Below are 25,848 nucleotides of genomic sequence, written 5' to 3'. Positions count from 1 at the left end.
GCTACCCAAACATACTGGCTCACTACCACATAATGATGCAAAAGCACCGCGTATAATGTTCGAAGCACCGCATATGTTCGAAGCACCACGTATAATGTCCGAAACACCGCATATAATGTTCAAAGCACCGCACATAATGTTCGAAGCACCGCACATAATGTTCGAAGCACCACATATAATGCTCGAAGCACCGGGTATAATGTTCGAAGCACCGCGTATAACGTTTCAAGCACAGAATATAATGTTAGAAGCACCGCATATAATGTTAGAAGCACCACATATAATGTTAGAAGCACCGCATATAATGTTAGAAGCACCGCATATAATGCTAGAAGCACCGCATATAATGATAGAAGCACTGCGTATAATGTTAGAAGCACCGATTGAAATGACGATTGATCACTTAAGACAGCTATGGCTTTCCATAAATATGAGAGTTAAAACAGCTAGCTTTTACAAATTAACGAACGATCGATTATAAGAACCTTCTTTTCCGAGTGACCGGTAGAAAGAATGCAATTCGGGGTTGCACCACACGTCATAAATGCATGCAAAGCGCGTCCTTGGATCGAGTTTGAAACCTGCTGAAGCAAGCCAAACCAGAAACCGCATGGAGTATTTGCATATAATATACATGAATAATTTTTTTCAGGCGAAAAATTTGCATACTTACATAGCATAAATTTATCTACGTTCAACCTCAATGATAGACCCCTTATAATCATTGACTTATTAAAGCTAGTTTTATCAGTATAAATGTATAAAAACTAGTCATCTTTCCATCACATCCAATGATCTCATCTGAGTACATCAGGTCAAATCTGGAGCCTTAACTTCACAGATCGTAATACGAAAAATGCACACATTACCGAAACGTATGGTGCATGTCTATTAACTATTATATCTGGTTTTGGCGACAATAAACTGAATAAAGCATTTCAGGTTTCGAGTACACGGCTGCCGTTCCGAACCCAAACAATGCAACAGGTGGGTATATTTACGTCAGTTTCCAGGCAACTGCTGTCTGCAGACACTCTAAACGCTAGAAAAAAATTGAGTTGTATACTTGTGGTGTACCACAGAGTGCAGCACATTACATTGTAATGATTGTATGCATGTTTGAAAAATAGAGCAACATGTGTGTTTGAATGATGAACTTTAATATTATGTTTCCAAGGTAACTTCAGAGTAGTTGGAAAGCAGAAGAAACAAACTCTCGCATACAGCAGCAGTACACACCGTACAGTCAAGTCCACCTACTGGATGTAACAATATATTTTACCGTAATTGTGAGAGATCAGAGATGATTATATTTCTTCTAAGAAAGATACAAATGTTTTTTTGCACATGCATATATATATACAATCATGCAAAACTGCCAAAGATTAAAGATATACGACTATGCATGCAGTAAACAAAATCAGACTAAAATGGACGACCTATAAGGCTGTATATACTACAAGTCTACATTATCACGCATGCATGTACATCTTGCAATAAATTTGTAATGCATTACAATTATACTGTACCACAAAACAATTTAATACGTACAGCAAACATTCTCCTATAGACTATATAGTAGCTATATAGTATAGTTCAGATGGCCTATACGACATACGGCTATGAAACAGTCTGACAAGGAATGTGCTTTTCAAGCTGTACCGAATGGCAAATAAAGCTCAGACATATCATCTATAAAGGTATTTGGAGATTGATCTACAATTGGACAGGTTAGTGTTTAGGATGAGGGAAAAGCGCGAGTCGACTCTGACCCAGCATTTATAACGCAGCTTTCATTCAAACTGCTAAAACACCTTAAAATGATTTGGGTAAAGTCTATACATCGCACCTTTTGACTCATGTGCAGTCACTAGAGATGAGCTGGTGAACTGCAACAGAGCGTAATTAAACATTATTTTAGATACATCTATATGGTACTAATAAAATCCTTCCCGAAAATACCCGTAAATGCATGTATTCCGACAGCAAAACTGTATAATGAATTTTCCCGATCAGAAAAATGTCGAATACTTAAATATGTAATTTACACGGCCTGGTCAAAATTTATCAATATCTGACATACAGTATGTCGTTCGATCTATTACTATGGGATGTACAAATGTATGCACCATTTGTGTGCAACTGTATTCTATGATATAGAAGAGTTCAAAATATATACCGGAGCTGTTTTACGCGGAGCCAGAGGGTATGGTTTGAATCTGTAACTTGGCAATGTTAGCATATATTTTCAGCGCTGGACCTAGTTTGAATTGCAAGGAGGTTACAAGGTCTGTTCGTGACATAAGCATCAAAGAAGGACCATCAATTTCCTGGAAAAAATTATTTTATAAATATATATATATACATACATATATATATATATATATATATATATATATATATATATATATATATATAATATATACGCAGAAACATATAAAAACGAGCACCATGATCGTAAAACAATAAGCACTGTATTTAGCGTATTACACGAGAACGGTATTCGTTCTTACCTGTTCTTCAAATACAGCTGCTTCTTTAGGAAAACCGAGTGATTTAATATATTCAAAAACATCGGTCTTGTTCCAGTTAAATGCACTCTTCGGTCTGTTATAAACTGGCTCTGGTGCGGGTGTAGGAACATCGGTCTTGGCATCTTCTCCTAATAAGAACAATTGAAACCTGTCTTTGTATGTAGAACCTTTCACACATTGAAGTATAGAAAACCTTTTTTATCGTGTCATATATTAAGCCTAAATGCAATTTCCAAGTGCTTTTTTAGAATTTCAATGACAACAACATTTGATCATGCAGTACATGTTGGCAGTCTGTGACATGTTTCATATCAAACCTGAAGCAGTACTAGAAACAATATTTGATTGCTCAACATCACTTTTCACAGGTGAGTTATTTGTGGATGTGTTTGCAGGTATTTGAAGTTGAACATCCTCGATGATCGTCATAGGATCAAGAATTTCACACGAGAGCGGAAAAGTGGAAAGTGGAATTTCAACAGGCTCTGGTTCTGGAAGAAAAACGAAATACATAAATATAGTTCTCTTTAGTTTGTTCTCAGATACACAGTTATTATAATAATTATCACATTAAGAAAAAATATACACTCTTTCAAATCTAAATCTGCAATCTAAATCAATAATAATTCATTTATTTCCTAATATAGTAGATTGAATATCTCTGTAAATTATCATAGCTTGGTTTGCAATATTAATTACCTGTGCCAACAATCTCTGTGGGTGGCTCTGGTAAAATTTCATCACTGCTCAAAGCTACCATATCCATTGGCTCTTCATCATTACAGGCAGAGGTTATTTTTGAAGGAATGAAAGTTGATGGTGCTTGAATACTTGCCATTACTTCCTCTGGGGATAGTGTACTTACACAATTGAAACAAGCCCATTTTCCTAAGCAAAACATACTGGTCATTGGATGCTTTTTATCATTGGTTTCAGACAACCTTCGATGTGGATTAAATGAGATTATCTGTGTCAATTCATACTAAGAGAAATACTTTGTCTTTTGGGAAACCATAATATGTGAATGAAAAATTATACTACACTTAAGGTTTAAGTAAATTACTGTATACCTGTTGGCATTGATTGTAACTTTGGAGTATGACATTGCATATGATAGCCTTTGTCACATGCATCACAAAATAGAAGACTGCTCTAAAAAGTACAGATAAAATGTTGTTTTACAGATGATTTTATAATCCTCTGAAAACAAACAAACAAGTTTTAACAAAGTTTAAATGCTTATAAAAAAATCACAATCTGTTTAGAAAGTTTGTTTACAGATTGTTCAAAATCCAAATCTAAACAAAGTTCACAAAATACTTTTTGTCAAAAGAAAACATCTGTAAAGTTCAATTTACTAGATTATCTACGATGGCTGTGCAGCATCATATGGGAACCATCATGACAACACCAAATATATGTATAAAAAGTGAAAATTGTCTGCAATGAAGAACAGTTGGAGCATATAAATATATTTTGATGACTCACAGGGTCTCCTGAGTCTTGACACATGACACATGCTTTACAATCAATACATTGCCAAGATCCACCATCAGCTCTTATCCTAGCTGTCAACTCTATGGAATAATCCATGCAGGATGGGTGTGCTAAAGTCAATGAGAAAAAATGGGATTGAAATAAACCTCCATAAAATACAATCTAAATGTGCATGTAAGCATTGCCATTCACCCAATTCTAATACACCATACATATCATGTAACCTTGGTATAGAATTATTTCTTTAAGGATTTTTGTTCATGTGAAACAGGCATAAATTTCAACTTCTTTAGATATAAAAAAGGGGGAATGTCATGTGAAAGGTGATGTAACTTGTTTGTTACATATTACATACCTCTGTTTCCACAATCCCTGCATATCAACAAATCCTCAGGTTCACCCTTCCTGTTGCTATCAGCAGTTTGTAGACAAAAGTCACAGACCAAGCTTCTATCAGGAATTTTTCTCTCAGGACTCTTTAAAAAATATATATAGATATTTACCAACAAAAGATTACTGCTGGGCTAGCAATTACACATAATAAAATACAATGTCTTTGCCATATGCCGTACGTACAATATTCTATGAACATTTCCAAAATAGAAATTAACGAAAAACTAAGATAGCTTCATATTATAAAATGACTTTTTAGGAAGATGTGTTGTATTATTGTGCTGTTATGATTCTTTGTACATTTTGTAATGATCAAAATGCAAGAGCATCATGAGTTTGCATGTGATCACTAGATCAGTTTCCTAGAAAAATTTCAGCAAAAATGAAGCAGCTACACAAAAATATAATTGAAAATCTTTAGAAAGCAAAAAGTATTCATTTATTTTGCCATGAACTGATTTTCTTATCATCAATATAATTAGTAGCAAATAGGGGTAAATAAGGTGTTTAAATTTGATCGTTGGCCATGTGCTGTACTATAATTTATGAACAATTAGAAGAACAAACCTCAGCAGTCTCCAAAAGCCGATATTTTCCTTCAGTAATCTGCCAAATCTTGCCTAATTCCAGGTCTTCTTTAAGGGCCCCTTTAATCTTCCCCTTTAAATTGTGATAATACGGGTGACTTGTCATGACCCACTTCTCAATATCCAGCATACATACTCCCTGTCCTGAATCCAACTCTTTTAAAGCTTCATGAATCCATCTTGCCACTCTAGATGATCGTCCTGGTACATGGCTAATACCTCGTCCACTCACATTACGATAAGATATCACTCCTTTGAAAGCTCTACGACTTACTACCCCTTCTTGAACCATTAGTTCTAAATCACTCACAGTATCAGCGTGACTGACCCCATGACACTTGAGCATTATCCTACATATGCGATCTAGGTCTGAGAACGCCGATCTTCGAATTCTAACTAAGTTTATGCACTCGTGTATCCAACTGGCATATTTTGTGCGATTATTGGCCATTATTCTCACATAAAATTATGTTTTTCCACACTTTTTTTAGGCAAACATTGCTGGTTGTTTTTTAAAAACGAGGAAGCCAGCTGTGCTGCTGTGCAGTGTTTCCACATCCAAATTTAAAAAATCCTTCTTTTGATCCCTAAAATTCCTTTTTTTCTGCAGAAATTCCTTGCAGGCACAGATAAAAATTATTGCGCATTTTTCGCTTTTTTACTACACTTTTTACGAATCGGAATCATCCATATTTATGACATGATTAAAATTTAAAATCGTTTGTACTTACAGTGTCAGTGAAGTGGGCAGCGAAAGTGAGTGGACTTTGACCGACCCCCCAACACACTGAACTATATTGAACTATATGCACAATTTGCACACGGGAAAACACGGGAATAATCAGTAAGACCAAGTTAAAGTTACGTGTATTGTGCGTATTAGGATTGTGATTCGTGTTTTTGTTCCGAAAGCCTCTCATATTTACAAAAGCCGGTTTATGTTACTTTACTTTTTTACTATTTTACAAGATATTATGAGTATCCTTGCAATATCCCTAGAGAAGATAATTTTTCCTTGCAAATTCCTTGTGTTTTTCAATTCCTTGCATTTTTCCTTACAAAGGGCTAAAATTCCTTTTGCATGGAAAAATCCATGCAAGTGGAAACGCTGCTGCTGTGGCCTGTGGATCACATATGCGCCCACGGTATTTGGTCTGACTTCCATACTTCATAACTTTTTGCATTTTGGGACAACTCGGAAAACGTTTAGCTGGGAGTTTGCGCCAGCTTTTGGCAATTACAGTCACTTTTATTTGAATTCAGTGGACTTCATAGAAGCAACTACAATAATTTAGTAACGCTCTAAAACTCAGGTACTCTACTTACAAGGTTGTTTTTAACATTGACAACTTTGCGGCGGTCTAAACTATTCCACAAGACGATGTTCAGAACTCGCATATGCATTTTAATATATGCGAAACCTATTCTTCGAAACAACTGCGAGCTTGGGATCAATTTATTGTATCAACCTGATGTGATACAGGGAAGATTGCATGTTGTAAATCATATATATTCTGCGTCAGACGCCCAAAATAACGACGTCTTACCATAATCCAAACGTCATGATAGAGCTGAAATGGTTAACAGATATCTCATTTTGGTGGTCTCATAAACGGCATGAAAATCGATGAAATTGGAAACTGTACGAGTGGCTAGCAAAACTAAAAAAAAATTACCTTCTTTAGTAACTGCAACAGTAGTTCCTCTGTTGGATGAAATAGAGATCACTCGTAATTTTTCTTGAAATTTTACCAAGGTTGGTTCGTGTGTATTATCTTCGCTTCCAGTACCTAGCCTGCCGCGAGCACCTTTTCCCCAGGTATAAATTTCGTTATCTAAATAAAACAAATTTTTTGGAAGTTGTTTATGCAAAGATTCATAAGCAGAAAATGTGCATGTAGCTATAGGACCTGCACGACTTGACATTTTAAGATTATAATTCTCAGGAATTACCTGCAGTTACCGCGACAGTGAAAGCATCACCACAGGCGATGTGACTAACATTCTTCTCTTCAAGTGATTTTACGAGACGCGGGTTTGAATCGGAAACATTCAGTTTTGATAAACCAAGTTGACCAAATGAGTTTGAACCACACGCGTACACTTTCCCTTTTTCTATGAGAAACAAAAGAATCGGTCTATATCTACTCTTAGACAAGGGCGAAGTCAACCTCGTACCCAGGCCCCAATGTGGCGAAGTTCGTTAAATATTTTAAGATCAGTATTTTTCTTACGTAACACCCCGGCTTTAAAACTAGAGCCGAACGTACTGATATAATATACGAGCTATTTAGATGCAGTATAGCCCTGCGTACCTGTTAAGAACGCGGAATGAGATACTCCAAAAGCGACCTCAATGAGAGGCTGCATTTGCACAGGAACTAGATGATCCACTTCGTCAATCTCTGTATCATTATTTGTATTTAATGCAAGCTTATTGAATCTAAGAAAAAAAGAAAAATACATGAACGAGATACAGTTTTTATTATGAAGAACTTTTTTGGCTCAACCGACTTTGAAAACAAATAAAACCATTTTTAGTTTTTTCAATTTTCTTTCAAATACGTATTAAGTGAAACATGCACGAAGAGAATTACTGGATCTTGTTGATCAACAATGAGGAAACCGAATACATACACGCAAAACAATCCAGTGGAACATGTAATTAGTACACACCGAGTAAACTTACCTATTTCCTCCACATGCCAAAACTGTATTTTGACGAGTTAAAACCACTGAGCAATCTGTACCACAGAAACAAGACAGTGCTTCCACATTTTCAGGAAGTGCAACTGCTTCAGGTCTGTTGACCATTTCATTATTACTATGACCAAGTCGTCCTAAATCAATGTTCGATACGTTTTTAAACATATTTAAAAACTGCTGCAGTGCATGTAGTATATAAATAACGAATAATGCAGTACATTATTAGCAAATCGAAATAATGTAACCATATGAAGAATTTCATTTAAATAAAAAAGATGGAGCGTTATCATACCTGAATCTCCTTTTCCCCAAGAAAACACCGAATGATCAGCTAAAATAAGGAATTTAAGAAATAAAAAAGGTAACACGCAAACACATTTATGTGAAATGCTGATACAAGGGATGCTAAAAAACGAGTGCTATACGACAACAAGATGTGTTTTGACCAGGTTAAAAGCAGTTCAGGATGCTAGAACCGAGTTTCTTTTTAACTTCACGTGATTATACATAGTTAGGATAGGTAAATATACCTGTGACAGCCATAACATGCATTGCACCACACGAAACTTTCATCACTTGCTTTCCAATAAGCTTTTCAACTATTTTAGGCTACGAAAATAAATTACATTTACAAAAACAACAGTATTAAACAATGTACACTACACATCACAAAAATAAGAAGAAGCTCTTGGCGGTTGATTTATACCTCTTTTACATCGATTAGATTTCCATGACCAAGACAACCATTTGCACCATTACCGAACGTCATTAGTATGCCAGAATCTAAACCAATGAATTATTAACATAATGAGGAAAACATAAACGAAGTAGAGATGACCCAAAATGTGCCAGCTTATATATAATATCATACATTATATATTATCTTATATATTAGCTTATTATCTTATATATCATTCACATATATACACTAACCAGTAAGACAAGCATTAAACATATCCCCACAGCTAACATGTGAGATAGACACGCCAGTATGGCCATCAATGAATCGTGGGATGGTTGAAATACTGTCTTTACCGTCCTCTTTATGCGCAGCGCTCGGTGCTTCATCACGGCAAACTGATGTCTACATAATCATAGAGGAAAGATTTTGTTTTTAAAAGATTTCATTTTCTGATAGCCAATTCCTCCAGTCTGTCCTCAGCCAGTCCAGTCATTTTCAGAGGAGTTAATTGAAACATTTCGGAGCACACAATAGCCTTCTGAAGTGCTTACGTCACACAGTTTTCTATCTATACAATTTTGTCCCACTTGTTTCCCAGATTGCATTGCAATTCATTGTTCGAGACCGACATGACGTAAGCACCTCAAAGGTCTATTCCCTACAGTTTAACAGAGAAATATCGGGTATGATCAATCGTCACATTTTTCGCCGATTTTTTCGACGGAAAAGACCCACTTATTAACAAATGAACACATGAGAAAGTACACTTAATTTACTAACCTCCCAAACAATAAGGCGACCTTTCGATGTTACTCCAGTTTTATTAGTCCTACCAATCGCAACTTGCGTTACTTCAACGTCAGATTTTCCAGGCAGAGGAAGTGTGGTAGGATTCAACACTCCACCTCCCCATCGATATACAACCGCTGGTAATTCATGTTTAAATACTTCTGCCTCTGGAACAATACATTTTTATTCCGTATTATATGTGCAAGTATGTGGACAGTTGATTCGGTCAAAATTATGCGAACTTGAACAGGGGTCAGTTGTACGAAAGCTGGATAGCGCTAACCAGCCTTCGTAGAACTGGACCCTGTATATATTACCAAGATATGATGATAAAGATGTCAAAGAGGCTTTGCCAGGTCTAGGACGTCCAGGAACTATCGAAGAAACCCCAACACTTGGCGCAGGCACTCTGGAAAGTATTCAAATAAAATATTACTCGCCAAAAAGAGCTCTTGACTGAAATTCACGACTGGTAGTGGTAATTCTAGGGGCGTAAAAACCTAGTAAGTCATTACAGTAACATTCCCAGCCGTCTCCCTATAATAGCTCTGCCTCTGGCCTCAGGAAAAGGTATTTTACGTACAGCGTTTGCCGGGTCTATACCTAATTCCTTTTGGTCTTCCGACGTTCAAAGGTAAATCCATGTGTGTATTGATAAGCAAGGGGTTAGCTAGAACTTCTTTTATTGTTGGTCGCTGTTCGGGATCACGATTCAATAAACTCGTCACCAGTTCTTTGAGATCATCGCTATATTTACCGGTCACTGGAGGAACAGCCGCAGTCAGAATCTTTTTTACCAATGCTGGTAAATTCTGAATTGAAGCATTAATTATTGATTCATTGTCAAAGCCTGCTGCAAAGTGAAAATTGCACTAAAAAGGCGGTAAAAAGCAGGTGTAACAGGACGTTTTAAACTGAGACAAAGTGTATACATACTAGAGCTTCAAAAGCCCTTTTTAGTGTAATCATCTCGTAGAGAATGCAACCTAGTGCCCAAATATCACTTTTCTTATTGTATCTAGATATTGAATGAAGGTAAAAAATGACTTCACAATTGAAAATGCAGACAATGAAGTGATCAGTAAAGAAAAAGGATACGGTTGATTTTCACAAAGTTCAGGAGAAATGTATGATGGGGTACCAATAATCTATAAATAATAGTTTCTCAAATATTATACATGGGAAAACAAATCATAAAGGCCACCAGATGGGGTGGAGGATCTTTTGTGGGCCCTAAATTTTGCAAGACCCCTAAAATACTATGGAAAAAAATTCTTAATTAAACTACATAGCTTCCTATTAAAAAAAAGAAGAAAGGTTGTTGACTTAGCTAGTATATATGAAAAATATGATTTGTGAAAAGTTGACAGCAACTTGGTAGTGTATATTTTCACTCACAGAAAAAGCCTTGCTCTTGTTGGTGTCAAGTATGATGGATATCCCAAAATCTCCAACTTTGACAACATCAAAAGTCTTGTTGAGAAAAATATTTGAGGTTTTCATATCTCTGTGTAAGATACGTTCTGAATGAATAAACCTTAGCGATTCAGCAATTTGTGAGAATAAATGCAGAATTTTCTGAAAAAAGAATAAATTTTTCAATTATTCAAAGGTACACTAGAGATCATCACATGCAACTTTCAGGCTGAAAGAATGGAAGTACTTGACACATTTATCTACCTTTTCATTCATTGTCTTTCCTTTTGCTTTCAATTTTTGAATATAATCCAACAATGTTCCTCCTGCATATCAGTGAATATATTATGAGCAACCTATGGGCTGTATATGCATATTGAAATAAATCTGCAGAACAACTTATCTTTGCAACAGTGGCATTAATTGCCCCCAAATCGTCTTACAATTTACAAAAAACCTGCGTAGAACTTGAAACATGCCTTAACAATAGCTAAAGTTAAAAATTAACACCTGTAGACCAGTACAGGATGAGCTGTGTTTTACAGCATACCTTCAGCATACTCCATAACAATACAGAGTGATGATCCATGAATGAAGCTATCATATAGTGCTATTATGTTTGGGTGGTTTAACTTGTCCAAAATTTTCACTTCTTTCATAGCCGATTCCCTATCATCAGCTTTCATGTCTTCCAGTGGAATCTGCTTCATAATCAGTTCTGCATTGTCGCCATGGCGGTGGCATAGATAAACAGTCCTAAGTTTAATTAAATAATAGAGGTTGATCAATGAGACTAAAATCTAGAGTTTTTCAGGACATCCAGGGGGCGCACATCACATGGCACACCTATAGTGCCCTATATATGCTTTAAAACCCCACTTTTTTACACAAGCTTCTTTGGCAAATTTGCTTTCATATAAAAAATAGCATTTATTTCATAGTTAAATGTATGTGATGTTAAAATGTCTAACAAAATTTGGCAGGGTGGCACATATTCACCACGCAAAATTTATCAAAGAAAATTTGCCCATGAAACCGAGCTTAAACAGGCATAAGTCTCGCATAACAATTTGTTAACAATGCACGTATAACATTTTGAAACAGTTTATAGAGTCAGTGCATTAAACTAAAAAAAACCCATGAAGTATAGAGTATTGCTTTTGAAATAAATTTTATCAACAACTTGGTTTATTGTAGTATAACTAGACAATACACGGTTTTGATAAATAACGTGATTGCGTGCGTTAGTACATAATTATTTTGATATGAATATTATATAATCATGATCATTGTCATGCAAATTTTTTAAATATCAGCTTTTGCATATCATAGTAATCATACCCAAATGCGCCTTGGCCGACAACATGCAACTTGTCATAATCCTCCATTCGACCCGCTTTTACTTGTTCATTCGACATGATACAATATCTGAATTATTCTATCCATATTTCCATTATTTCATTTCAGTCGAGCACAAAAAGTATTAAATTGAAAGCGTTCTGGAATAACATAACTGTTAATTACTCCATCTCGGAATTATAATCCCGGGGATTTTTAAAAAACTTGGATAAATTTCTGGTGGAGAAACCAGTAACTAAAAAAGTAGGAAAAGTTATTTGACAAATGTATATTTCAAAACATCTAAGCCTGGTGGAAAAAAACTTATAATACCAAGTACATGCAGTCAAAAATTTGTGTGCAAATGTGATTCAATGCTGTGTTGTGATCGATGCGAAATACTGAATGCAAATTGAAAATACAAATTTTAGAGCTAAAGAAAATTGCTCTCTGAAAGTGGAAACTTTCTCATAAAGGAAACAAAAACAATCAGCAATCACTTCCAATCACTACCACCAGCAGCAGCAACAACTGGCGGCAAGGTTTGTCTGTATGTTTTGATGGAAAATATCAACATTGGCCTTAAGATTTGCATATTGTAATGTTTAGCTGGAAAGAGAACTTTTCCTTGGTATAGTTGAACAAAATGACTGCAAACCATGCAACACGAATACTTGAGTTACAGAATACAGTCGACTTGGAAAGACAGTTTTTCCGTCTGCAGAAAGGTATCTTTAAAATATTAACCTTTTGCTGCAAGCCGTTTTTATTGAAGCTCTTTTAATATTATACCTGTTCTTTGGTCTTAAATGGGATGCTATATTTCTTATTTTATCGAAGTTTGCTCCTATGTAATTATTGCAAAATATGTCACGTATGTCAGTTACATAAGTTCGTCTAAAACTATTAATGTCTGCATACAAAAAAACTATACCCTCGTCTTCAATGATGCAGTAAAATGTTCTTTTTACCATAAGTTATGTAACAGGACAGATTGTTAACATGCATATTGTTTAACAATTTAATATTGCAAAGGAAGTGACTTGCCTGAAAAGATTATTTAACCCTACACAACGAAAATAAAATTTGAACCTATGAAAATAAAGAAAATTCGTCAATGCACTGAATGCAGCTAGAATATAAATTTAGTGAACTTGAAATGTTTGGTTTTAAACTATTGTAAAAAAAAATTAAATTCCATACATCAGAAGTTAACTCAGTGTGTGAACAGATCTTTAGATATCTAGTTCTCTTAATGCAATATCTAATTATATGAACACTTACATTTCAGTAGTTATAGTTACATAAGAAACACTTGCTGCATCTATCCATCTGTCATTCTGTCTAAAGTCATTCCCACTCCCAACTCTAATATCCTGCCCCAAAACTAACTGCCTAATACCAACTGCATTAATTATATACTCTGGCACTAAAAAGATTGCCTGCCCATAAAGTTAATGGTTATATTTCAGCAAGAACTCTAAATTGCTTTGGGGATTAGTGAAACATATAGTTTTATTTCAATTTAGGTCTGAAGCTCAGGTTCACTTTGAGCCCTTTACTCCAACCTTATCATGGCAAACTGTTCTGTAATCATCCAGATAAAGGAAAGGGATTTAAGCGTAGCCGATATCAGGAATTAGAATGGCAGAGATCTTCCAAGTGCAAGTGTGATGATGGCGACCGTTTTGCAGAACTTGAGACCCATATCCCAGGATCATTTCATTTCTATTTCAAATACTCTAAGGACGGGGGAAAGTAGGTTATGTTTCTTGTAAAGTTGTATTTGGAAATAGCTCAAGATCTCAGTTTATATCAAGAAAATGTTCCCAAAATATCTATTAAACTTACCTCCTTTTGAGGTTGCTCATCTCTTTCACAGACTGTTGTGGTACAGGTTGACACACAGTTTTATTTCTTCCACCACATTTTAAGCACGGTCAGTTATCTCCTCTATATATGGTACAGTGTTGGTTATAGGGTAATAATGACAGACTGATGTGCAAGTAGCCAAGCATTTCATGTGATCTGTTTGTGGTAACTAGGTGTTTACAGCACAGCATTGGTTGTAACCTGATGGAATCACTCTACATGTGCACAGTACATCTACATATGTACATTTCTCCACAATTGAAGAAATGCTTGATTGAAACCATCCAGTTTTTAGTTTTGACTTAATTGTTCTTTTGAGTGCATATATATTTTATTCATCATCGTTACTCCAAACTCGTTGAAGGTTCTTTCTTGAATGTCTCTAAAATAATGGAAGCTTCCAAAATGAGGCACGAACATGATTAGAGAAAAACCCAAGTAATTTCAGGCCAAGCGATCATAAGGCTCACCAGCGACCTGAAATATAAAGATATTATGAGTCACACAGATTAAGAAAGAACAATATATTGTTGGTGAACATTATTCACTTGAAATATGACAGAAATACTGAGAGAAAGTTGAACGGGTGAAAATATATTCACTCACATGCATGCGGTCCAAATGGGACAAAAAAACGATATATGAAATACCAATTTGTTCTTAGATACGGCGTTGACCAACGTTTACTTCAAAGAGCGTATTTAAGCTAAAATAAGATCTAAACCAAACATCTTTTCAAATACTTTTACTCGCTTCTTTGACTGCAGAGGGCTTTGCCCCGAAGTGGCGTTTTCACTTCTTCTACGATTTGCATACCTAACCCTTGCCACGTGCGCTAATTGGCTGCCTATGAAAAAATGCTTTGTTTTGATTGGCTATTTCTAAATGCAACTATTGGTTAGAAAATCCTTTGGGAATTGAATATACCGTGTGTCCTCTCTGACGTACTGTACTGTATGTATATCACAATACCTTGAAATGCTAATTCATTTTTCAAGATTACCATATAAAAGCAAAGCATGCTTCAGGACCATTATTTGTCTGCAGACTACGTCATAGCACAGACTTTTTATAAAGATCTTTAAGTTAAGCTTGGCTTATATTATACAGGGTGAGTCAAAAAAAAGTCCCCCCTATTGAAATGAAGCCTTTGTTGATTTGAATGCATGATCAACGCAGTAGTGTGTAAATAGCATAGTTATTAGGTTGAGGCATTCAAATAAAGCGTCTTGCTTTCAATTGGGTTTATCATAATATTAAGGCAATCAGATTCTAACAAAGGCTTGATTTCAAATAGAGGGGACTTTTTTCTGACTCACCCTGTATATACAGGGTGTCGCGAAAAAACTCTAGTCTTTGAAATTCAAATAAGCCATGTTGCAATGTTCTGGTCGCATATCATTGACTCAACGCATTTTAGAACAATTAGTCCTTAAAATGCGCGGAGTTAATTAATGGTAATTACTAAAACAATGCAATAATAATGTCTTCAATATTTGAATTTGAAAGAGCAGCGAGTTTTTACCCTGTACAGGGTGTCCCAAAAAAATGTCCCCTCTATTGAAATCAAGCCTTTGTTAGAATTTGATTGCCTTAATATTATGATAAACCCAATTGAAAGCAAGACGACCCTTTATTTGAATGCCTCAACCTAATCTATGCTATTTACACACTACTGCGTTGATCATGCATTCAAATTCCAACAAAAGCTTCATTTCAATAGGGGGACTTTTTTTTTGGGACACCCTGTAGATATCCATGCATAAGTCTTTTAAGCCGCGTAATACAAAACCTAATTTTTCTAATTAGAAATGCTGTAACAAAGATTTGCTGACTCTACGTTTTAAAGGCAGAGTTGGGGTTGAAAACCTACAGTATTTGCGAGGAAGGGGGGGGGGCGTATTTTTTCAGTCAGGACGGTTAATAAGTAGTTAGTTAGGCCGGTTGATTGCCTGTTTTAGAAAAGATATAAATTTGATTTTGGGTATCTTTTTTTAGAAAGACCGAAAAAGTTTCGGGATATTTTGTTGTTGATCCAACATTGCGTTTGTCCGATGAAGAGCAATTACCATTGGACTGTGTAGCTTTACAAACGTATTTGGCAAAATGCCTGGGTCCTCTATCAGAGTGGGAAGCACGACTGCGTGTGGCCTACGAAGCAGGGTATAATATGATACATCTAACGCCAGTACAGGAGCTTGGTGGATCAAACTCTTCCTACTCACTACACGATCAACTGAAGCTAAACAGTTCCTTCAATGAACCCAAAATCAAATATGATTTTGATGATCTTAAAAAGAAAATTGAATTCTTTCATAAACAATGGAAGATGTTCTTTATCTGTGACATAGTCCTTAACCACACTGCAAACTGCACACCTTGGTTAAAAGATCATCCAGAATCCGCATACAATCTTTCCAACTCTCCGCATTTACGACCTGCTTATGTCGTCGATGATGCATTATGGAAATTTTCCAGTGATATCGCACGGGGAGCGTATGATTCGCAGGGAATTCCCGTTTTTATTAATCACGAGGAGCAACTTGGTGCTTTGCATAGAATTCTCAGGTAAATCGTGATAATGGTGTTGAATATCAGGTAGTTGTAGCGGGGTGGGTTGGGGGCTGGTAGGCGGGGTGGATTGGGGGCTGGTAGGCTGGGTGAGTTGGGGTTGGTAGGCGGGTGGGTTGGGGTTTGGTAGGCGGGGTGGTTCGGGTGGGTTGGGGTTTGGTAGGCGGGTGAGGGGGTTGGTAGACGGGTGGGTTGGGGTTTGGTAGACGGGTGGGTTGGGGGTTGGTAGGCGGGTGGGTTGGTAGACGGGTGGGTTGGGGGCTGGTAGACGGGTGGGTTGGGGGTTGGTAGGCGGGTGGGTTGGGGTTTGGTAGGCGGGGTGGGTTCAGGGTTGGTAGGTAGGTTGCGAGACCGAAAAATATATGGCCATGCAGTTACAATTATATAGATAGTTTATTACGTAAATTCAAAAGGATTAAATCGTTTCCTCGGTGTGAAGTGTAGACTCTCTCGCTGTTAACGAGCTTGCCAATTAATAAAACCGAGAATTATATTCACAACACTGGCTGTTCAATATTATATTGCGTTGAACTAATAACTTACAGCTTTTATTTTCTCTTTGCAGTGAGCAAATCTTACCTTCGCTGAATTTGTGGGAGTTTTATGGAGTTGATGTTAACAAAGTTGTTGAAGAGCTTAAAGCTGCTTTAGTGGAGAAAGCGAAGGCTTCCAAGAATTCTCAGTCCGCACTTAGCGATTCAAATGTTTCACCTGAGGTTATGATTGTACAGGATCCTGAGTATAGGCGTCTAGGAAGTACAATTGATCTGAAGAAGGCTGTGAACTGGTATATATCATCAAGGTATTGAACTTTGAGACGTTGAAGTTTTTAAACTTAGATAACCATTGGTATTTCAATATAGGAATAACCAGTAGTAGTGTATTACTTTCTTATTCTTCTGTGGACGATGATTTCATTTATATATAAATTTTTCACATAGCTATTGTATGCTGTCTGAGGTTCTCAACAAAGGGGAATTCAGTTATTTTAAGAACGAATCGATTGCTTTTATGTTCTCTATTATATCACTATATGCAGCACCTCCTGATATCTCTGCCAGGTTTGAGTGTCGTATAACATTTCATCCAACATAAACGTTTTGTTATATCCGTGAATTAGAGACACATCACATAATGAAACAGAGTGGATCAATCATTGTTGTTCCTCACTCCGCGTCATTCTGGAAAGTTTAAACAACAAAATAATTCACGAAGTGATTCCTGGTCATATCAGAACTATAACTCATAATATTGTATCAACTGTACGTTATGAACGCCTTGATGAGAAGGGACCGCGTCTTGGATATCTGACGAGAGAACATCCTCTTGTTATTCGGTATGTGTCCTTATAATAAATAAGATCTTAAATAACTTAGCAGCGAGCGCCTGGGCCAGGAACCGTGAACAAATTCAGATTTTGTATTCTTTGTATTGAACTGAAAAGCTGATTGTTAACTTCATGATATGATTAAAGTATTTAAAAAGCAAGACACTATTTCAAACCAACAGCTTTTTCATGTAGCTACGTGTGTTCACTCGACAGGAAAACCGAGGAAATTCGAGCACTGTCCGAAATTCTTCCCGTGCTAATTGCAACCAGATATATGCAAGTCCTTACACTATGTACTTTCAATGCAACACCATGTGTGCGTGGTTTTTAGATATTTTATTGATCTAAGTGAAGAGGAAGAAGATTCAACGGAGTTTAAGGAATCGATAATGTACACATCTCATAGCAAGTACATAGCTGCTCACCCGGGTTGGATCATGGGGGGAAGTGCATTAGATGATTTCGCAGCCCCAGGTTCTTTCGCGTATTTGAGAAGAGAAGTGATTGCCTGGGGCGACAGTGTTAAACTACGTTATGGACAGAGACCTGAGGATTCGCCGTTTCTGTGGGCTCATATGTTGGAATATGTCAAACTTACTGCAAGGTACAGGAAATAAAATAGGGAAAGAGAGGGGTGCTTGAATATGGTTTGCATTTTGATTAAGCCTAACAAGATATGACCATACTTCTCCTACATTAATGGCTGGATAATACCTCGAGATCTACTGTGTATGAAGCAACCAATATGCATGTGCAGTTCTTTCTTTTTAGAATCTTTCATGGTATTCGTTTGGATAACTGTCACAGCACCCCTATACATGTTGCTGAGGTGAGAAAACGAATTATGCTTTTCACTGTAACGCAAAGCCTTTTTTTATAGTTTTTTTATCATCGCGCTTTTCTTTCTTTTTCCAGTACTTCATAGATGAAGCTCGTCAAGTGCGTCCTGATCTCTATGTCATTGCTGAACTATTCACAGAATCTGAATTCACTGATAATGTGTTCGTAAATCGTCTTGGCTTGACCTCACTTATTCGAGGTAGGATTTCACCAGTTAACCTGTGACTTTTTCATGGGACACACCCCAATCTACTGTGCGAGTCACAAGCAAAATAACTCTCTAGTAGACCTAACTATGATCACAATCTATATTCTAACCCCATATTTTATGGTCAACTCCCAGCCACCAGGCTGTCAAACAAAAACAGTCACAGTATGGATACCTTCTTTCACAATTCTTTCAGAGGCAATGTCTGCTCACGACTCGCATGAACAAGGTCGTCTTGTTTATCGTTATGGTGGTGAACCTGTTGGTGCATTCTTTCACCTTTCTGGTAAACCAATGGTAAACGGTGTTGCTCACGCTCTGTACATGGATGTCACACATGATAATCCAAACCCTACTGAGGTTTGTGCGCATCGCCTTAAAAGGATTTTTTTTCAGGCTTTCTTCCTGGGTATAATTTTGAGATATCGTATCAGCACATATAGTGGATCCAGGGAACATACAGAGATCAGAGATATGTAGCTATATTGTACTAATGGAGCCAATCGGTCTAATGCCAGCCAACCCAAAATTGGCAGGACGTTGAAGAATTGAAGGTTTGGTTCAGCTGATCTTTCAATGCTGTTGCACTTTGTCATTTTGTTATAGGTCCGCTCCGTGTTTGACTCGTTCCCCACAGCAGCTTTGGTAAATATGGCTTGCTGTGCAACTGGAAGTACCCGGGGAAATGACGAGTTTGTGCCACATCATGTAAGTAGTAACGCTTGTCAAGTAATGCTTGCACTTGTTGAACACACGTGTAAGAAGGTTATCAACCGATTTGTTGATTTACGAGAATAACTCATCTCATGTCCAACAGGTCCTTTATATTTTGGGATGATATTCTTATGTTCTGTATTCCCTTGTAACAATGACGTTCCTGCATGGTCATCCCTTGTTCATTTCGATCGTTTGTATACATTTGATGTGTTTCTAGGTGAATGTTGTGACAGATAACAGGAAATATTTATCTTGGAAAGATGCTGGTAAAACCTCACCAAGTTCCCTTTCATATTTACCTCTGGACTCTGGCATGGTGTTTGCAAGACGAGCGTTGAATAAACTTCATCGTATGCTGGCAAAAGATGGCTATAGTCAGGTATATGTTTACCACTTAATTTATATAGTCTAAGGAACTTAACACTACATAGACACCATTCCACACAAAACTCCAGAAGCAATATCTGTCTAGCTGAAAGATAGCAATGTTCATGGATTACTTCGTATTTTTGTTGTCTCTAAATTTTTGTGCTCGTCCTTGCCGATCGCAACTATCCATCTTCATGTTAATCAATTATTATTCAGGTTTATGTTGATCAAATGAGTTATGATATTGTGGCTGTGACACGTCATTGTCCTGAAAACCATTCGACAGTTGTTCTCGTTGCTCACACGGCGTTCTCAGCTCCTCCTGGTGACAAAGTTCCTACCACAGAAAATAAACATCTGCAGACATTTGGCATTAAGCCGCTGCACGTGGAAGGTCTGTGTCACTGTTTTAGCAGAAATGGGTGGCACTAACGCTGTGCACCTGTTTTCTCATTAAAAATCTCATAATATAACACATTAAAAATCGTAGCCGAAATGTAAATTTCGAACCTCGATTGGACCCTCCCCACAAGAAGAAGGATTCCCGTTTGATGTCACAGTCTGCCATGTTGGGCATTACCTTAATTTTGAACTAGAGATTGTGACAATTGCATGCAATACAATGTAGTGATTGTGTTTTCCATCAAGTGATGACAATGTGATGTGACTTATCTAAGTCTGGTGTGCTTATCCGTTTAGGAACGATTGATGAGATAATTTTAGAAGGTCGAACTTTAGTGAAAGTTGGTACCGAGGAATATGTTAAAAGTTCAGATTTTATAAATGGGCTTGAGAGTCATGCTGTGGAAATACATGAACATTTACCAGTTGAACAGTCGCAGGTATCATTCAGCCTTTATATTGTATTGTAAAAAACATTAATCGAATATAGCTAGGATCACTCAGAGCCTCTTTTATTGTCCTGTTTTCAGTAGTGTATTCATAAAATAGCATTTGAAGTAGTCTAAATACTGTACTACAAATAACTAATAATATTCTTGTACGTTGGTAGTTTGTACGTGTTGAGCATACTGAAGGAAGCAGAGAGGTTTATTTTGATTCTTTTCCACCTGGAAGTGTTATCGCTTTCAAGATTTCCTTATTTCCACACGTCAAAGAAGCAGTGGATTCTGTGAGGTAATTTTTATTGTCCGTTGTTTTCAGTGCACCGTTTGAAAGCAGACCTCCAACTTCGAACGTGCAATAATTTCTTTCGCGTGCAGGCCTGGTTGCCTGGCCATGAAGATGTCCTGTTTAATTTTGTATGATCATTCATCTTTGTATATTTTATTCAAATAATGAATTAATATCAGGAATGTGATCAGCAATTGTTGTGGTGATGAGGCTAGAGAGTGTGATTCAATATTGGAAACATTAAACCTCGGTGATATGAATCGTATATTATATCGTTGCGATGCTGAAGAAAGAGCCGACGGCTTTGGAGGAGGAGCTTATCACATCCCAAACTACGGGCCTTTTGTTTACTGTGGCATTCAAGGTGATCATAAACTACAACTAACATTGCGACTGCGCGTTTAAGATAAGTATAGATATTTGGACGTTCCATTGATGAATTAGGTGTTTGACAATTGCAATAATGCGTTGAGAAGGGAATAATCGATTTTTGAAACTGGTGAAACCTTTGCATGATTGTGATAATTATTTTTTTTTTCAATTTCCAAAATAGGCTTTATGTCAATGATTTCTCCAATACGTACAAACAATGATCTTGGTCATCCACTGTGTCATAACCTAAGAGAAGGCGACTGGTTAATGGGCTATACCGCACAACGTTTAATGCGCTTTGAGGGTACAAAAAAGGTCCGTTTTATCATCAGTGAAAATACACGATCAAAACACTGGCTAAACACCGAATATTAAAAATATTACATCATCATCGTAACAAACATTTTTCACGCATCGCATTTGCTTTAACCTTTGGGTTCTAAGCGAGTATTTCACATCCACTCCAGCACGCCCACAGGTAGTTCGTTTGAAACATGCCAAGGGGAGTTTTATTTCTACATCTTGTCACAATCGGTCAATAGAAACATCCCAAAGAGTTGCAGTTATTATCATGGTATGCGTGGCATATACAAGCAGTAGACCTATAGACGTGCCATCATAGACACATATGCAGACAGTTAGTTTTTATCTAGTATGCGTGTCACGTGAGGACAGTACAAAAACGGTATATCTAAAAATGCCACAAACCGATACGTATTTGCAATGTTCAGCATTATAACTTCTATCTTAGACCTTGAAGATCTTTCTGCTTGCCTAATGTTATGTGTGTTTGTATAGTTTGCTGTCTGGCTTCAAAGTGTCATTGATCACATTTCAAAGCTTCCTCGCTTTATGGTACCAGGATATTTTGATGTTTTTATATCTGTAGTATACATGCGTCTTACAGAACATGTTTTGGCGCAAATGAACAGGTAGGAACTGCCACGCGGTAAGCAATTATTCCGTTTCAACACGATATTAAGATATAGAGATGTTTCAACAAAACGTTTCGACACTGTATTCACCGGATATTACATTCAACTGATGCTTCTTATTGTACCAACATTTTGTCTTCTATTATTATTCAGCTTCATTCAAAATGGTTCTGTTTTTATACGATCCTTGGCCATGGGTTCTGTACAGCTAGTTGGTTCAACAACTTCTGCTCCACTGCCTGGACTCTCTCCCAAACTCACTAATCAAAAATCCTCTGAAGACTCCTTGCTTCTTACTATATCTGCTGGATTACCGCACTTTTCGGTTGGTCTGTGGAGAAGTTGGGGAAGAGATACATTTATTTCATTACGGGGACTATTACTCGTTACCGGACGTTTTCAAGATGCCAGGTACTTGTTTATAATATCCATCGTTATTGTCGCGACTATCTTCATATCTGGACATCCAGTTGTTTTAGATTTCTAACTTGTTTCTGTATTTCTGTAATGCGCCATGTTCGTGCTCAGTTCTCACAAAGCATCCGCTATTAGTTTACCACTGATAACCCTATTTGTCCCCTTTTCTTCACTCATAGGGACTTGATTCTTGCTTATGGTGGTTGTGTTCGTCATGGTTTAATACCAAACTTACTGAATGGTGGTACTGGTGCTAGATATAACTGTCGTGATGCTACATGGTGGTGGTTGCAAGCTATACAAGATTACTGTAGTATGGCACCAAATGGTCATGAGATATTGAACTGTCCGGTCACCAGAATGTATCCTGACGATGACTCGCCTGCTTTATCTCCTGGGGAAGTCGTAAGTTAGCAAGATAATCTTAGGCCCTAATCCTAACCCTAACCCTTAGGCCCTAAGTAGTACAACTGCAGAATGGTAACCCAATTTCTTCCACGTTCATTCAGGAGCAACCTTTGCATGACGTAATTCAAGAAGTTATGCAGCGTCATTTCTGTGGTATTGAATTCCGGGAACGAAACGCTGGTCCAGATCTCGAGAGAAACTCGCCAGATGAAGCTTTCAATGTGAAAATTGGAGTCGATCGTACCACAGGATTTGTTTTCGGAGGTAATAAATTGAACAACGGCACATGGATGGACAAGGTTGGTGAATCACATACAGCTGGTAATGCTGGTGTACCTGCCACCCCAAGGTAAATCAGCGCTGTTGTTGTTCATCTTTTACCAATTTACCTATAACTAGGATCACAGTCCTTTATTTCGTATCTCGTCTTAATATATTTTCTAGGGATGGAAGTTCAGTTGAGATTGTTGGTCTTTCAAAGTCAACTGTTAGATGGCTTGCCTCCGTGGCTAAAAAGAAAATGTTTCCATATAATGGAGTGAAAGACGATAACACTGGAGGTTAGACACAATTGCAACCTTCATTAAGTGGCTTCGCACATTTGCTGAAGTATATTTATGAACCCTTATTGTTAAAATCGACACATTCCATTAGTTTAGGCTATACGAATTGCTATTTCACCCGAGTTACCTAGCCTTAGAGAATTCCAAATCTCTGACAATGAAAGAACAAAAGTGTGAAAACTTCAGCAATTACCACACATTGATATGTGGGTCCCCCAGTAACTTGTTTTTTGTGCCATCATTTTCACAGAAACCTGGTCGTATGGTGATTGGGAGAAAAAGATACAAAATGCTTTCGAAGAAAAATTTTGGATTTCTGAAAAAGCGAATTTGGACATCGAGGGAGAGGAGACGGGGCTTGTACATAAGAGAGGGATTTATAAAGATTGTTATAAAGCAACACATCGATTTACCGATTATCAACTTAGACCCAATTTTCCCATGGCAATGGCTGTAGTATGTATATTAATTATCTCTTGTCAAGTTGTCAAATATCTTAGACTTTAATCAAATTGACACCTTGCATTTAATCCTATAATTATCCATACTGTAACTGGCTACGGCCCTTGTGTATAAACGTCGTGCCAAAAGAACTGCATGGGGAAATATATTCTTCTCCAATTGCTTTATAGTGACACAGCTATTAATTACCCGCATTAGAACAAAAACCGCATTACCCGCATTAGAACAAAAAAATTACAATAGAACATTAGAACTATGTGTTACATACAGGCACCCGAAATGTTCTCTCCCAAGAACGCTTGGACTGCTCTGGAGATGATAAGAAAACTTTTACTTGGTCCACTTGGAATTGGAACTTTAGATTCCGAGTAAGATTTTTTTCATTGTTGCATGGCCTATTATCTATCACCATAAGCGTCCCGCAGCTGTTATCAGTTTGCATGGCTAGCTTCAAAATAGCGGAAAATATAATGGAAACATGGTATTTGCGGTGCACATTTATATACAAAGGTTTTTAAAACTGCGTTGCTATACATACATGCATCTATGTAATGGATCACGTACCCTAAACCAGATATCTCACACTTGCCACAGATCACTCAAAACAAGTTATTCAAGCCTGACAAATTCTAAACCTGTTTTAATTTTAAGTGAAAAACGGAAGTGTCCCGATTGATATTTTTAGTGACTGGGCCTACGATGGTATGTATGATAATTCACAAGATTCTGACAACTATAAGAATGCTCGGGGATTCAACTATCATCAAGGACCAGTAAGTAGTTTTTCATTATCTCTGCATGCTGGGAGATCAAAGTTTAGGAGCCAATAACCAATATTTAAATAGTCTTAGAAGTGCTTATGCACCAGCAGTGTGAATAATGGAGATTCTTAAATTCCCTTTAATCAAATATGAGATACTGGGAAGTATCAGCTGATGATGTATGTTAGACGTTCGCTTAAGGGATCATAATCTTTATTTTAGGAATGGCTCTGGGTTTTGGGACCATACCTTCGAGCTAGATTACATTTCTCAAAGATGATTGGTGGCAGTAGACAGTTTGGTGTAACATGTGACGAAGTAAAAATAATTCTCTCGAAGCACCATCAACATCTCATCAATTCACCATGGCTTGGTCTGCCAGAGTTGACCAACGTCAATGGCTCCTACTGTAAGGACAGTTGTGAAGATCAAGCTTGGTCCATGAGTTGTCTTTTAGATGTATTTTATGACATGGAGAAAATGATGGAATGAGTTGCTAAATAGGGTTGATTGTTTGTATTCTCACGATATATAATTATATCAAAGAGTGGAGTGCTAACATTTTGGAAACAGTCATGCAAATATTTTGTTAATCAGGGACACGTACATAAGTCATTGGAGGAGGGTGGGATTTCGAGCCAAATTATCCAAAAGGAAGACTTATGAAAGTTTTACGCGCATAAGCACGTTTTCAAATATTGCATAAGATGCATGGCGTCCCACCCCATTCAATACGGCCCTGTTCAGAATATCTGCAAGATCTATATTCTTTCAATCATGTAGACGTTTTAAAGGTTGCTATAGGCCAGTGTTTGATGAGTTTATAGAATTAAGACTTTGATTTTTTAGTATGATTGTAATTTAAACTATTTAAGGAACTTATTGTTCTTAATAAACATATTCTTGTTACAAGAAGTAATTTTATGAATTGCATTGTGTATGATTAG

General features: G+C 37.0%; 3 protein-coding genes across 4 annotated transcripts; 1 reads left to right on the top strand and 2 right to left on the bottom strand.

The window, feature by feature from the left end:
• Positions 1–1,290: 1,290 nt before the first annotated feature.
• On the bottom strand, positions 1,291–5,549 carry LOC114527265 (histone acetyltransferase KAT6A-like). The gene is made up of 8 exons (XM_028548922.1): positions 4,992–5,549; positions 4,387–4,507; positions 4,023–4,141; positions 3,605–3,686; positions 3,234–3,422; positions 2,852–3,025; positions 2,514–2,662; positions 1,291–2,330 (listed from the first exon to the last, which is right to left on the bottom strand). Exons 1-8 carry the CDS (start codon positions 5,460–5,462, stop codon positions 2,190–2,192), a joined length of 1,446 nt encoding a protein of 481 aa, XP_028404723.1. The 5' UTR covers positions 5,463–5,549; the 3' UTR covers positions 1,291–2,189.
• Positions 5,550–6,126: 577 nt separating this feature from the next.
• On the bottom strand, positions 6,127–14,302 carry LOC114527263 (serine/threonine-protein kinase Nek8-like). 2 transcript variants are annotated; one of them, XM_028548920.1, is made up of 18 exons: positions 13,794–14,302; positions 11,155–11,360; positions 10,869–10,930; positions 10,587–10,766; positions 10,287–10,336; positions 10,125–10,206; positions 9,792–10,000; positions 9,506–9,597; positions 9,180–9,355; positions 8,651–8,801; positions 8,424–8,500; positions 8,248–8,326; positions 8,010–8,048; positions 7,701–7,851; positions 7,327–7,454; positions 6,965–7,126; positions 6,688–6,846; positions 6,127–6,582 (listed from the first exon to the last, which is right to left on the bottom strand). In XM_028548920.1, exons 1-18 carry the CDS (start codon positions 13,811–13,813, stop codon positions 6,572–6,574), a joined length of 2,034 nt encoding a protein of 677 aa, XP_028404721.1. In that variant the 5' UTR covers positions 13,814–14,302; the 3' UTR covers positions 6,127–6,571. The 2 variants fall into 2 exon arrangements, with proteins under 2 accessions (XP_028404721.1, XP_028404720.1); XM_028548919.1 differs by lacking the exon at positions 13,794–14,302 and adding an exon at positions 11,946–12,125.
• LOC114527262 (glycogen debranching enzyme-like) lies at positions 12,347–25,826 on the top strand. Its single transcript, XM_028548916.1, has 25 exons — positions 12,347–12,670; positions 13,472–13,700; positions 15,813–16,382; positions 16,951–17,187; positions 17,506–17,721; positions 18,047–18,319; positions 18,487–18,544; positions 18,631–18,754; positions 18,960–19,123; positions 19,370–19,471; positions 19,698–19,859; positions 20,066–20,243; positions 20,549–20,691; positions 20,862–20,986; positions 21,163–21,347; positions 21,537–21,670; positions 22,154–22,287; positions 22,444–22,701; positions 22,887–23,112; positions 23,217–23,464; positions 23,560–23,675; positions 23,929–24,134; positions 24,411–24,508; positions 24,826–24,913; positions 25,124–25,826. Exons 1-25 carry the CDS (start codon positions 12,589–12,591, stop codon positions 25,391–25,393), a joined length of 4,626 nt encoding a protein of 1,541 aa, XP_028404717.1. The 5' UTR covers positions 12,347–12,588; the 3' UTR covers positions 25,394–25,826.
• Positions 25,827–25,848: the final 22 nt, after the last annotated feature.

This window comes from Dendronephthya gigantea, unplaced genomic scaffold (assembly GCF_004324835.1).
Source record: "Dendronephthya gigantea isolate DGI-Jeju-01 unplaced genomic scaffold, DenGig_1.0 000043F, whole genome shotgun sequence".
NCBI classification, from domain to species: Eukaryota; Metazoa; Cnidaria; class Anthozoa; order Malacalcyonacea; family Nephtheidae; genus Dendronephthya; species Dendronephthya gigantea.
The sequence above is the reverse complement of the archived record's forward strand: the minus strand, read 5'-3'. Positions and strand labels throughout refer to the sequence as shown.